We start from the raw sequence: 14,400 nt of genomic DNA on the forward strand, positions 1-14,400 counted from the left end.
GGTGTTTTTTGGAGCACTATCACTTTATGTTGACATCGTCCAGATCTTTATTTTCCTCTTGCAACTAGTTGGCGCTTCCACAGAACAAAGGCAGGAGGATGACGTTTGACCTGGTGTGGATCATCCTTCTATTGTATTTATTCGCCCAATCTGTCGCTGCTCCTAAACAAAACAAAAAATGTTTGTCTTTTGACGCCGTTAACATGGTAACCTTATGAGAGTGCTGCGCAATTTCAATTAAGGTGAAATATATACCACAGTATATTTATTATTCCCAGAATGGATGTTATGAATGCAACAGGCTTGTCTGAATGACATATGACTTGACCTAAGTATTTTTTTCAAAAACTTTGTCCTTACGTTGCCTTTTCTCCTGAAACAGTACACATTTAAAACATAATTAAATATGAATTGTCAATACATTAAATGTTAAAATAGCTCAAACTGTGTGCTTGAATGCATCCATTGATACTATATTACAAATGACAGTATATTCTAACATCGCTTCTCTTAGAAATTAAATGTGATACACTGTAGAAAGGGATGAACTTTCCTTGAGATATATATTTCTGATTATCAGAACCCCTCCTTAATCGAGACAAGTACATATCAGAAGGTCCCTGTAGTTCTGCAGTTCGGTCTGTGAAAAAGCAATTATTCCATGGGGACTTAATTACAACCCAATCACCAACCTAACTGATTTAGGATGGAATAGAGGGGGGGATGTAATGAAAAAAAGCATGTTCTCATATACAGCTTATCAGTATAGGGACTTTTCCAATTATGAGCCTACTGATGAGTTCTTCCCTTGAGTTGATTTCAGACACTATTCCTTTCAGGTGCCATTTCACCATGGTGCTTTTCCTGACAAAAAGAGCTTTATCATGTCCACCAATTATAAAAAGTATAATGAACCCTGAAATATGTTTCAAACATGACATCAGCCGTCCCCACAGGTAATCAAAAGACTTCTACATTGTTTCTCAAGTAATCAGGCTTGTAGTGATAAAAACGCCCGAATGAATCAGTGGAGAAAAGCAAGCACCTTAGCACATTGTCTACAGCAAAGAATGTGTTGAATACGATAGGGGTTGTTTCTCCCATAAAAGAACGTAAAGAAAGTGAAATGTGCTTTTGAAGTTCTTAATACTTTTTACTTCAAAAACATCAAACAATTACAACAAATGTCAGCAGACCATGATTATTTATTAGTCATACCTCTGTAGTGTGACAAAGACTGGTATCAAAGTTGATCAACCCCATAGAAAAGTGTTAAGAGATACAACACAAGTTAAGTAATCCATAGGTGAGCCTAAGCCAACACATCCCTTAATCATATTCCACTTCTGTATTGTGTATTAAGACTCCTCCCTTATATTATCAATCTATTTCTTCATGTGTCATTTTCTATTACTGAATTCTGTTGACCGTAGTACCCTGGCTTGATTCTCTATTTGTTAATCGCAGTAGCACTTCAGTGTCGTGGCACTAATTTCTCAACTCTGTCTGGTGTATTGGAGATGGATATAGATTCCCCATGTCCTGCATCTGTCTCCAGTGGCGATGGCCGTTCAGGGGGTCAAGCGTTTGGGGTCACGGGGGAACATGGAGACCTGGCGGACATTGTGAAGACCCAGGTAGAGCATGCAGACTCTTTCCAGCCCTGAGGGAGAGAACTCACCATCACCGTCACAGTACACTAACGATGAGTATATTTAGAGTACCTTTACAATGTTTTTCATAATGACTATATTTACCATGAGAATATTTAGCATATATTTACATTGGATTTCATATTGAGAGGGTTTAGAATAAGTATTTAATGTCTTACCAATGCCACCACCTCCGTGTGGGGGAGCTCCGTAACGGAAAGAGTCGATGTAGGACTTGATCTTCTCCAGATCTGCATCAACATTTTACATATCAGCACCAGCCACCAGTGTATTTGTAACATAGTAAAAATATGCTTATTCTCTAGCAATCGCTTGAGAGGAGGGAAGGAAGCATGATTTATTGAGTGACAAATATTGCCCGCCTTGAATAACAAGGCAGAGTTGTCTAATTACCAATGTTGTGGTGAATGGCCCTCTCAGTGAGCAGCTGGGCATCGTGGATCCTCTGAGCGCCAGAGAGGATCTCCTCTCCTCTCATGAACATGTCGTAGGAGTTGGAGTATTTCTGAGAAGGAACCATCAGTCGTATAACAAGTTCAGTGAATGCCACAATGGTGTCATGAGCATGTGTAGTGCATGTGTGTGTGTGCGTTTAGTGACGCGCATACTTTGTCATTGGGGTCAGGCATGGTGTAGAAGGGCCTCACAGCCAGGGGGTACTTGTCCAGCACATAGAAGTCAGTGTCATACTAACAGAAAAGAAACAGAGATGAGTTAGTCCGCTTTACAGCTAGATATGACCTGCATGTGTACCTACAGGTAACTGCCAAAAATAAAGGAAACACCAACTTTCGTGTCTTAATAGGGCATAGGGAAACCACGAGCCGGCATAGATTCTACAAGTGTCTGGAACTCAATTGAAGGGATGTAACGCCATTCTTACAAAATAATTTCCATAATTTGGTGTTTTGCTGGTGGTGGGAAATGCTATCTCAGGCGCCGCTCCAGAATCTCCCATAAGTGTTCAATTGTGTTGAGATCTGGTGACTGAGACAGCCAGGGCATATGCTTTACATCATTTTCATGCTCATCAAACCATTAAGTGACCACTCGTGCCCTGTGATTTGTTATCCTATGGGGGCATAGCCATGGTAGCCAAAATAATGGCCTAACAGCATTTTTATACATGATTAACTCCGAAACCACACCTGTGTGGAAGCACTTGCTTTCAATATACTTTGTATCCCTTGTTTACTCAAGTGTTTCCAATATTTGGGCAGTTACCTGTAGATACAGAGAGTAATATAACTACATTTGTTGTCACCCCGAGAAGTCAATGGCATGATAACATACCTTTTCTTTCACCAGACGACCGAGCAACTTCTCATTTGGAGTGCTGTGAAAAACGTTAAGCAATTTACTTTAGATCAATTAAAAGATAAACAAGAAAAACATCAGTTCCCGACTTAAAGCCGTCCTTATTTGAACTTTACTTGAAGGTGTTATCAACAACATGTGCAAACGTAACACTGCTGCAAACTCTTGACCCGCCACGGACCTAAGGTCCTCCTCGTCTCCCATGTCCACCCCGGCCTCCCGGAGCATGGCCACGCCCTCTGTATACTCCAGCCTCAGAGTGGGCTCCAGGAACTTGAAGGGCTCGCTGGGGTACTGCTTCCCTACCGTCTGGATCTCAGTCTGGCACCTGGACGACACACACACACACATAAACAAACAGGCGAGCCAAACATACACACACATAAACAAACAGGCGAGCCAAACATACACATCGCCGAGTCATTCAACGGACACCTGCTACCTCAGCGCAGACGCCGTGCCCTTTCGGCGGTGTACTTTCTATAGGGCGTCATCCATGTGTTCCAGTTATAGCCCTGTAATGGGCCCTCTAAAGATTCAACCGTACTCATTCACTTTGCTTGCAAATATGGGTTAGAAGTGCATCAACGTCTTACTTGTCTCGGAGCCCTTTGAAGATCTGCACCATGGTGTCGGTGATGGACTCGATCACTTCGTGGTAGTGGTAGTTGAACGCCAACTCAATATCCAGACCTACAAACTCTGTCAGATGACGATGGGTGTTGGAGTCTTCTGCTCTGAACACTGGAACGGAGAACATCTTCAGTTAGTATCAGCGCCATTGTATTTCACTAAGAGGATTAGATCCATCACCCCAGAGGTATACTAGACATCGGAGGTAGCGTCTCAAATGGCACCCTACTCCCTTTATAGTGCACTATTTCGACCAGGGCACATTGACCAGACATACGAGACTGCAGTGGGGGGAGAAGTCATTACTCCCCTGGTTATGTGTGGATCTGGCCAGGTGATGTCCCTGTTGAGCTACCTCACAGAGAAGAGACTGGGGACATTATGCAACCAAGCACAAGCCAGTGAGATAAATGTTTCCTATGGCTCAACATGTGCGCTATCACAACACCATCTACATATGCATGAAATAATCTGTGTATATGTGGTAATCCGCCCAGGTTTAATATTGTGTAGGTCACTTTTCCTGAATAGTGTTTGTTTGTTGACTACATAACTAGCGACTGATGTATTCAACACAACAGTTTTATTCATTCCCATTATTGGATAGTGTTCATTGGGGAGTGAAAAGGGGTTAGGTGAAGGGCTTAGAGATGTTGTCTTTTCAATATATATATTTTTATATTTGACACTTTATTCAGATGGCTTGAAACAAAAGGGGAGAGACGGGTCCAGCAGGAACACAGAAGTAAGGGGGGACGCGAGGATTGAACCCTTGTCTCCGGGGGGGTAAAGTATATGTGCCTGGCGGGAAGCATTACAGCTAGACCACAGGTTTAGATATTGACTCACCTGGTCCCACACAGAACACCTTGTCAAAGTCAGCACAGATACACATCTGCTTGTAGAGCTGGGGAGACTGGGCCAGGTAGGCGCTGGTTTTGAAGTAGGACACAGTGAAGACGTTCGCGCCACCCTCACTGGCAGCTAGAGAGGAGAAAGATACCTTTGAGTCAAACTATCCAAGAAGAGAAGCAACACATGACCCAAAATAATATTTTTTAACTAACCTTTGTGACAATTCAATTTCCTAACAATGTAAGCATTTCACTGTTAATCTACATCTGCTGTTTACGAAGCATGTGACAAATACAATTTGATTCGATTTTGATTCCAATTATTAACCATTAAAAAGAGATTCTACAGTACTTTTAGCTAGTAGTTCTAAAAGTAGCGGTCATGTCCAAAAGTGGTCCCCGGAAAATGCGTATTACAGCAGATATGTGCCCCACTTCATTGCTCTCTCACTCTCTAAAATGTTTATATTTTTTTGTTTTTTAAACTCATTTACCGACTTCGGTTCAATTATTTGAATTCCATTATGTTTTTTTTCTTTCTGTGAGCTCAATGTGCAGTTTCTGTAGAGATAAATCAGATCAAGCCTAAACTGTGATATGTAGTAGGGAGTTGTAGTTTCCAACAGGCCAATATTCTACATAGTTTAGGGCAGAAAACGTGGTAACAACAATGACCATAATCCATTGCGCGTTTGCCTACTTGTACGGTCTGTATTGAGCTATAATAAGAACAGTGTAAGAAGACACGGAGACGGGGGAGAAAACTTGCAATCGAGAGGGACAGAAAGCAGTTGCTTCGCTACCCGAAAATACCTGATATAAGTGATTGATAGTTGGTATTCAGCAGTCATAAAAGTACGCCTTGCTTACTTTTAAGAACTTCTAAAATTGTGATTTTGTCAGACAGCATAGGTAGCAGCTCTATAGAGATGAAATGATGACTAGGAATTAAATAATAAAGTCATCAAATAAAATAAATGTGAATAAATTATGGTTAATAAGTAATAAGCAGTAATGGGCACTACCCTTCATTTTAGATTTTTTAAAACTTGTATTTAATGTAAAAAAGAAGAAGAAGATAAAAACCGAAACCCGTGGTTATTTTTTGTAGAATCTAACTGTAACCGAATGAACCTCAAAAAGCACTAACATTGACACATCCAAAAAAATAAAAAAAATAATTGTAGGCGCCACATTTCTGGAGCATGTCTCTAACTTACGTATGAGCCATATTTGACAAAGGTATTGTCCTTTACAGAAGGGTGGTCACAGAGTACATTTTGTACAGTGTACGTGTGATGGGTGTTGGCAGAGGAAAATATGTTTTTTCTTTGAGTAGTAAACACTGTTGATACACAGCTGCTTGCACCTAAAAAGGCGGCAATTTTAAATGTGTCAATGCCAGGCTGGGCTTATTTCATTGGCTCCTACAGTTGAGGAAGTGAAAGGAACACTTGTTACACCACAGCTCAGTACACTACACGAGGTAGTACATGTTGTGATGTGGTGGAATGTACAGCAGTAAAACAACACTGTTATGTCTTACGTTGGTTTAAAGCTTATTTCTATAGCTACAAAATATGACACACGCTCACTCATTATGTGCTCACACTTGTGAAGTGCAGTTTAGCTCATCAATAAGAGCACGAATGACCAGACAAAGTCGAGCCGGCACTGCTCCACAAGGTAACTGGTAGACAGTAATCCTACTGTGAATTATCTCAAGGGTATGTGAACTAGAGACCCTATCAGCAATAGAGGAATGAATGGCCGTTTGAGCTTGAATTTCTACACTGCTCACACTCTACTCCCCACCTTCCATTACCCAAACCCATTTGAACATGAAAGAGCATGTATCCTTGAGACAGTTTGCAATTTGCAGACAAAATTGTGGAAAAGTACCTTGTCTTCCTACTACCTGTACTTAATACAAGTCAAGTAGGAATCTAAAGGCCAATATTGTTCGCCTTTAAACTTTTAATTGACAAATCATGTCCAGTCTGAGACACAGGGGCACGTTGGTGGTACCTGATATGATTTTGGGGGTCTGGATCTCCACAAAGCCCTTGTTGGTCAGGGTGTCTCTAAAGAGCTGGCAAACTCCCGACTGCAGGCGGAAGATGGCCTGGCTGGTTGTTGTCTACCAGAGGAGCAACAAGCAGAAACAACAAGAGTCAACAGAGGTATTACACAATGCCAAAGATGAGTCAATAACACTGCTTTGAGTCACATCTTGCCTCATACAGTCTCGACACCTTTAATTTCATTAAAGTGAGTGGAAATAGTAAGGCTTGGCCTATTTCCAAATGGAACACTCAATTTGACCTTTTTATTTTACTTTTTCAATTGTACTTTTTGCCGTTGATTCAAGTTAGAGTAGGGTGCATTTCACACTAATGTAAGCCTTTAGAAAATAAACATGAGATATAAAGCTTTGTTCTCTTTTTAAAACCTAACATTGGCAAACAAGTTCATCTGAAATTCTCTATTCACATACAAACATATAGTCACATTTAAAAATCAGCTTTGAGCAATCTGGTTGTATACTGAGGTAAACTTAGTTGCATTGAAAATCAATCATCAAAACAACTCGTGATGAGGCACGTCAATGAGCTGGGTATTACACAGAACATCTGGGAAAGAGCAGAGGAACCGTTAAACCCCCCCCCCCCCCAACCCTATGACTGTTGGGCTACAAACAGCATTGTGAATAGGTGTGTTCTTTCTTAGTTCTAAGTTGACTCATTTCTTAATATGACTGGTGTTATTAGTAAGGATTTATTCAACCAGTTCTATCTGGCTTCATGCATCATGCAAGCCAGGGTCAGGCAATTTGATGGACCTCCTGATTGAAAAAAGGCTCACATTTCTATCTTCTAGACTTTCCCAAAGTCCTGAACGGGAGTTTTCTGTGTGACTATCCTATTGTCAGACAATGACTCTGGGCCAGTCAGACTTTAGTTCAGGGCCCTGTTAGAAATGGTCAACTGATATTTTAGTCCATGAAACCCCCCCCCCCCCCCCCAGGTCATGGATTATATGTATAGTTGACAGAGGTCAGAAAATAACTACTGCTCTGATGAATAAAAACACTTCTGAAGAACCCTAGAAAAAAACACGAGACAAATACCATACCCGGTGAGCCAACCAACTGCTATGATAGCCTGAGTAGGAACTGACATATCAAAAGTATTTACATAACTCAAGGATTTCCTGTGTAAAACACCTCTACTGTGAGCAGATGGGCGGGCTGTGGTGTCATCATAGATCACTTCTCTTTCGACATCCTCACACCAGGGTGGAGGGTATAAAAGAGAGTGAGAGCAAAATAGCTCAGTGCGTCACTCTCGTTGACATTCAAGCTCTCAAAACAAGTGTCTAACGGGCCATGGCTTGTGGTTTTGGTCACATGCCACCACCACCACTCAGATTGTGACTTACTGCTATTGTCTTTCATTAGAGTGCAGCAATTTATTTTCAGCAAAAATGTCTAGCTAGTATATCTATTTCTCAAAGGGAGTTCCAAAGAAAATTCTGGGAACTAATCCTTCCATTTTCACAACAACTTGGAAAACCGAGCCTGGTGTGTTAGGAGTCGTTTCATTACTTTTGACCTTTGATTGTTGAGCCGGGTTTGGGGTCTGTGTGAAAACCGCTTTATGGGTTGACTGTTCATTTAAGTGTAGTTGTGATAACAGGCCCAAGTCCATGAGCTCAAAGAGACATTGTGTAGAAGCAGGTGTTGTGACAAAGCCAGTCTGAGGCGAGCGCTAAAGCTGTTTTCCTGCTGCTGCCACATCAGTGTGGGCGCCTCAGAACAGGGCACAACAATGAGACCTCTAGCAACCCTCTCCTTCCCGAATCCCTGCAGTTCTATACTGCACTCTACAAGCAGGCTAACTCAGTGCCTTCCTGCGAAAAGGGACATAATGCCGTGATTCTGTCACAAATGGCATCTCATCATTACAATATCTGTTGATACAAATGTAATGTCTTCAAAACCCAATAAAACTCATTATATTTCTTTTTTTGTGTAATTCATTTGTCATCGAAGAAGGCTTATGAGTGATAGTGTAGAACAGGGGTGTCAAAGTCAAATGGACGGAGGGCCAAATAAAAAAATCAGCTACAAGACGAGGGCCGGACTGTTCGAATGTTCATTGAAAAATTTTTAAATGACGCATATAGTCTAGTGAACCTAATTGAACCTACTGAAAACCTAACAAATATATTACAATATGATCAGATAAATAAAGCAATATTTTCTTATGGCTCTGTCAGTAATCTTTAATTTTCAACAGACACAAAAGACAAATTTCCTTTATATAAATATCCCCATAACATGAACATTAAATGAAAGAAACCGGTATTCAAGGCACCATCAGTAGACTATATTTTCTATTTTAGCAAAAGTGGGCTAAATTTACTTCAAAGAAAAAACAATAATAGCAATTTTCTATCATCCACTCAACTGAAATATTTTTAAAATATAATTGGATTGAAATACAAAAAAATAAAGTGCAAAAATCTATTAATCAAAAACAACACTTTGTTTAAGGAGAAGTAACATGCAGTGAAAACAAATATTAAATTTTAACTTTTAAACTTGAACTGAGTAAAAACTCTAAATATGTGATTGCACAGTAATGTTCACTTGTTTGAGGTTGAGGGTGATACTTGGTGGTGTCCCATCTTTTCCACAAGTTCATCAATGTTCGGGGTAAGGCTCTGAGCTGAAGAAATCCTCAGAATTGAGTGGAGGTGTTCAGCAGTAAGTCGACTTCTGTGTGATGTTTTGTTCAGGTTCATCAAAGAAAACAGTTGTTCACACAGGTATGTGCTGCCAAACATAGACAACGTTTGAGCAGCCTGGATGCGCAGCTGGGGCATTGTGCCGGGGAGGAAACGGGCGAACTCCGCAGCACCCACTGCCGCATATTTTGCCCTCAGTGCATCATTGCATTGGAGGTCAATCAACTCCATTTGGAGGTTTGGTGGTGAGCTTTCCACGTCAACAGCAAATGGGTTACCGAGCAGTTCCAACCTGCTTTTTTGTGCTTCAAAGTCAGCAAATCGGCGTCGAAAGTCAGCGGCAAGCATACCTATTTTATCAGCCAACTGTGTGCTCGGGAACGCACTGGTAGAGAGCTTCTCTTTCATGGTCTGGCAGCTGGGAAAGTGGCTCAAATTTTCTTTCCGCATCTGCGTCTCCCACAGAGTCAGTTTGGTTTTAAATGCCTTCACTGTACTGTACATATCAGAGATGACACGATCCCGACCCTGCAGCTGCAAGTTTATTGCATTCAGATGACTCGTAAAGTCACACAGAAAAGCCATTTCACACAGAAACATTTCGTCTCGGAGTTGTGTTGTGTCTTTCCCTTTGCTGTCCAAGAACAGACAAATCTCCTCACGAAGCTCGAAACATCTTTGAAGCACCTTTCCCTGGCTTAGCCATCGCACCTCTGTGTGATAAGGCAAATCACCATGCTCCGTTTCTAACTCCGTCAGAAATGCCTTGAACTGGCGGTGATTCAAACCTTTGGCTCTGATAAAGTTAACTGTGCGCGTGATGATGCTCATTACATGCTCCATTTTCAAGGCTTTACCGCACAACGCTTCCTGGTGTATGATACAATGATAAGCTGTCAGCTCACCTGTCGCGTTTTCCTCTTGCATCTTTTCCCGTATCTTCGCCACCAGTCCGCTCCTGTGTCCACACATCGCAGGTGCTCCGTCGGTTGTCAAACCCACGAGTTTTTCCCAAGGCAGCTCCATCTCATTTACACATCTTGACACCTCTTCATACAAATCATGCCCCGTAGTTGTGCCATGCATAGGACGTAAAGCCAAAAACTCCTCTGTCACGCTTAGGTTGGAGTCCACTCCGCGGATGAAAATTGACAACTGGGCAATGTCAGAAATGTCGGTGCTCTCATCCACAGCCAAGGAATATGCAATAAAATCTTTTCCCTTTTTCACAAGCTGCTCTTTTAGATTGATGGACAACTGGTCTACTCTCTCGGCAATGGTGTTTCTGCTCAGACTCACATTTAAAAAGAGTTGCCTTTTTTCTGGGCAAACTTCGTCACAAACTTTAATCATGCAGTTTTTGATGAAATCCCCCTCCGTAAATGGCCGGGCTGATTTAGCGATCTCTTCTGCCAAAATAAAACTGGCCTTGACAGCAGCCTGGCCTTGTGATTTGGCTTTTTTGAACAGAGCCTGTCGAGATTTGAGGCCTCGTTTTAATTCCTCTGCCTTTTGTAGCCTTTGTTCCATGTCCATATTCTTGTTTTTGTCCGCGTGTTTCGTTTCATAATGTCGTCTCAGATTATACTCTTTCAGTACCGCCACACTTTCTCCACACAGAAGACACACAGGTTTTCCAGCTACCTTCGTGAACATATACTCCGACTCCCACCTTGTTTGAAACCCCCGGTTCTCAGTATCCACCTTCCGTTTTGCCATTTTTGATGGGTATCTGAAAGTTAATTTTACTGTGATGCTGACGACTGCTGTGCCAATAAATATTGAAATGAAGCAGCCTACTGCTCGGTGCGTCACCTTTGCATTGTGGGAAATGTAGTATTGGTGCGTGTAAAAGATCTGCGGGCTGCCGGCTTGCTGCGGGCCGGTTCTAATAATAAATCAAGATCATCCCAGGGGCCGTAAAAAACCTTCTTGCGGGCCGGATGTGGCCCGCGGGCCTTGACTCTGACATATGTGGTGTAGAACTTACTCTGAGATCAATGACTCGGTTGTCCAGTCTGGTGTCCTGGTTGACCGTCGCTCTTCCGTCCTGAGGAGACACACAACCATCATTTCACCACGTTACAAAACACTGAAGTACTTAACACATCTGAAGAACATCGGAACAAGCTAAGTGTGAAAACTGTGCCTACAGTGTGATATTCAAAATGTATAAAATGTTCTGTGTGTCCTACAGTACACTGAGTGTACCAAACATTAGGAACACCTTCCTAATACTGAGTTGCGCACCCTGGATTCACCTGTACAGTCTACATCTTAGAAAGAAAAGGTGTTCTTAATGTTTTGTACACTCAGTGTATATCTATATGTCTGTCTGTTTTTAAACAAAGCAGGTCTATAAGGTTTAAAAATACAACAGGATAGCACACAATAAATAAATAAAATATTATAATAAAATGTAGTGCAGCAGTAAATCTACAAATAGTATGTAAACATTATTAAAGTGACCAGTGTTCAAAGACTATGGTCATGGAGCAGCAGTCTCTAAGGTGCAGGATAGAGTACCCGGTGGTAGCCGGCTATTGACAGTGACTAAGGAGCAGAGTAGGGTACTGGGCAGAGGTCGTCGTGTGGTGGCTGTTTAAAAGTCTGATGGCCTGGGGATGGAAGCTGTTAATCAGTCTCTAGGTCCCAGCTTTGAAGCACCTGTACTGTTGCCGCCTTCTAGATGGTAGTGGGGTAAACAGGCCATGACTCGGGTGGCTGAGGTCCTTGATGATCTTCTTGACCTTCCTGTGAGACCGGGTGCAGAAGTTGTCCTGGAGGGCAGGCAGTGTGCCGTATGATGGTGCGCTGGGCAGACACCACCCTCTGGAGAGCCCTGCGGTTGCAGACGGTGCAATTGCTGTACCGGGCAGTTATGCAGCCCGACAGGATGCTCTCAATGGTGCATTTGTAGGAGTTGGTGAGGGTTTTTAGGAAACAAGTCGAATTTGTTCAGCCTCCTGAGGTTGAAGAGGCGGTGTTGCGCCTTCACCACACTTGTGTGAAGGGACCATTTCAGGTCCACAGTGACGTGAACAACGAGGAACTTGAAGCTTGTGACCCTCTCTACTGCGTCCGAGTCGATGTGGATGGGACGTGCACTCTCTGCTGACTCCTGTAGTCCACGATCAGCTCCTTCGTTTTGTTGACGTGAAGGGAGAGATTATTTTCTTGGCACCACTCCACCAAGGCACTCACCTCCTCCCTGTAGGCTGTCTCATCGTTGTTGGTAATCACCCCAACCACTGTTGTGTAGTCAGCAAGCTTGATGATTGAGGCTGGAGACGTGTGTGGCCACGCAGTCATGGGTGAACAGGGAGTATAGGAGGGGGCTGAGCACACACCCTTGTGGGGCTCCCGTGTTGAGGATCGGCGTGTTTGTGGTGTTTGTTACCGTAAGCCACAGTATTTGGCTGGCAGCCACATGCATGGCCATCATATTTCTAATGTTTATCATATAGAAATATCATGACGGCCTCTGCCCAGTACCCTACTCTGCTCCTTAGTCACTGTCAATACATTTCCATTGTTTTGCTTAAAGTTAATCTTTCATTTTACCAGAAAAAAGTAGGTTGGATACACTGGATACACACACAATATACAGAGAAAAGTAGCTACACATCAGTCAGAGCGCTGTCTGCTGATCGAATGTCCGTTTGTAAATTCTCATCTGAGTGGAGAAGTGCAACTGAAGGCCAAAATGAGTCTGATGCCGAGCAGAAATTACCAGAAGCATTTTAGATCTGCGTTTTATATTTTGTTTTTCCTGTGCGGAAAAAAACACAGAATTTTGCGTTAACACGATCTCTAAGTTGAAGCAAGTGGCTGAATAAATAAGGTGACGGGGCATTATATAGTGTTCACTTTCTGCCGTGTTTGAGAAGTATAAGCCCATTGGACGAGTTATCTGTACAGCTGCCACTGCTTGATTTCCTTGAGTTTTTTTCTCCTCTCTGTTCTCGGCCTGTCTGCTCCTCCCCCCTCTTCTCCGAGCAGAGCCGGCAGGCCCGTTGCCCTAACGACTCCATACTCCACACAGACAAAGAGTGTACACTGTACTGTTCTTCCTTCAGACAAGCATGTGTCAAGACTTTGTTCATTAGCACAATGTCTCTCGTTCACATTCACTTGTATATGACCAAACTCGCTAGACCCTACCTACATATGTGTAACTTTATAAGCTGGATTGCCTGTCTTAGCATTTCGTTTATTTTAGTTTGAGCTCGTTATCATATTAAGCTATGAGCCTCCATGGAAATTCGCTATTACATGTGCTAATTTTGTTAGCATTCTGGAAATAGACACCCAATGGGCTGTTGCGTTTTTGACGACCCCTTATGTACTAAGCCGGTAATACTGTAAATCCCGGTATGTGAGGAGGACGGTGTGAGGATATGAAAATCTGGATAGCGCCCAACCCTACTAAACACCTTCACCCATTTCAAGGAAAACAACAAAGCCACCGACGTGGGCCCCTGCCACTCTTGAGGACTGTGTGCTCCCAATCTACGTGGCCGACGTGAATAAGACATTTAACCCTTGCAAGGCTGCCAGCCCAGACGGCATCCCATGCCGCGTCCTCAGAGCATGCGTAGACCAGCTGGCTGGAGTGTTTACGGACATATTCAATCTCTCACTGTCCCAGTCTGTTATCCCCACTGGCTTTAAGATGTCCAACATGGTCCCTGTACCCTAGAAAAGAGTAGGTAACTGAACTAAATTACTTTTGCCGTAGCACCCACTTCTGTAATCATGAAGTACTTTGAGAGGCTATTTAGGGACGATATTACCTAGATCTTACCCAACCCCTTAGATCCACTACAATTTACATACCGCCCCAACAGATACACAGACAATGCAATCACCAATGAACTGTTTGAATACGACCAATTCCAATCATATAAAAGATTAAAAGAGCACAAGAAGCTCCTAAATATTAGAACACGATGCCCAAGGTTGTCAGGCTTCCTGGAACTCATGTGGGGTTAAAACAGCCTTTGAACACAATTCACACATCCTGCTCAGACAGGGAGACACAGAGTCAGCCCTCCCCAACGGCAGGTGCTGTAACGGACAGACAGAACAGACAGGCCCAGCCCAGAGTCTCCTCCCCAACGGCAGGTGCTGTAACTTAGTGACGGACAGACAACACCTGGGCCGCATCT

The 14,400-nt window shown here is 42.8% G+C and overlaps 1 protein-coding gene across 1 annotated transcript in view; it reads right to left on the reverse strand.

The window, feature by feature from the left end:
• Window positions 1-1,193: 1,193 nt before the first annotated feature.
• Window positions 1,194-14,400, reverse strand: part of LOC139380347 (aspartate--tRNA ligase, cytoplasmic-like) — a 32,238-nt gene continuing 19,031 nt past the window's right edge. The window contains exons 9-18 of the mRNA XM_071122961.1: window positions 11,220-11,279; window positions 6,506-6,617; window positions 4,473-4,607; window positions 3,587-3,734; window positions 3,172-3,318; window positions 2,967-3,009; window positions 2,282-2,362; window positions 2,067-2,178; window positions 1,832-1,903; window positions 1,194-1,663 (exon numbers count right to left, since the gene is read on the reverse strand). Of these exons, the coding sequence (XP_070979062.1) occupies window positions 1,572-1,663; window positions 1,832-1,903; window positions 2,067-2,178; window positions 2,282-2,362; window positions 2,967-3,009; window positions 3,172-3,318; window positions 3,587-3,734; window positions 4,473-4,607; window positions 6,506-6,617; window positions 11,220-11,279 (1,002 nt within the window). The 3' untranslated portion in view covers window positions 1,194-1,571. The remainder of the gene's footprint in view (window positions 1,664-1,831; window positions 1,904-2,066; window positions 2,179-2,281; window positions 2,363-2,966; window positions 3,010-3,171; window positions 3,319-3,586; window positions 3,735-4,472; window positions 4,608-6,505; window positions 6,618-11,219; window positions 11,280-14,400) is intronic.

Source organism: Oncorhynchus clarkii, chromosome 22 (assembly GCF_045791955.1).
Source record: "Oncorhynchus clarkii lewisi isolate Uvic-CL-2024 chromosome 22, UVic_Ocla_1.0, whole genome shotgun sequence".
NCBI lineage: Eukaryota > Metazoa > Chordata > Actinopteri > Salmoniformes > Salmonidae > Oncorhynchus > Oncorhynchus clarkii.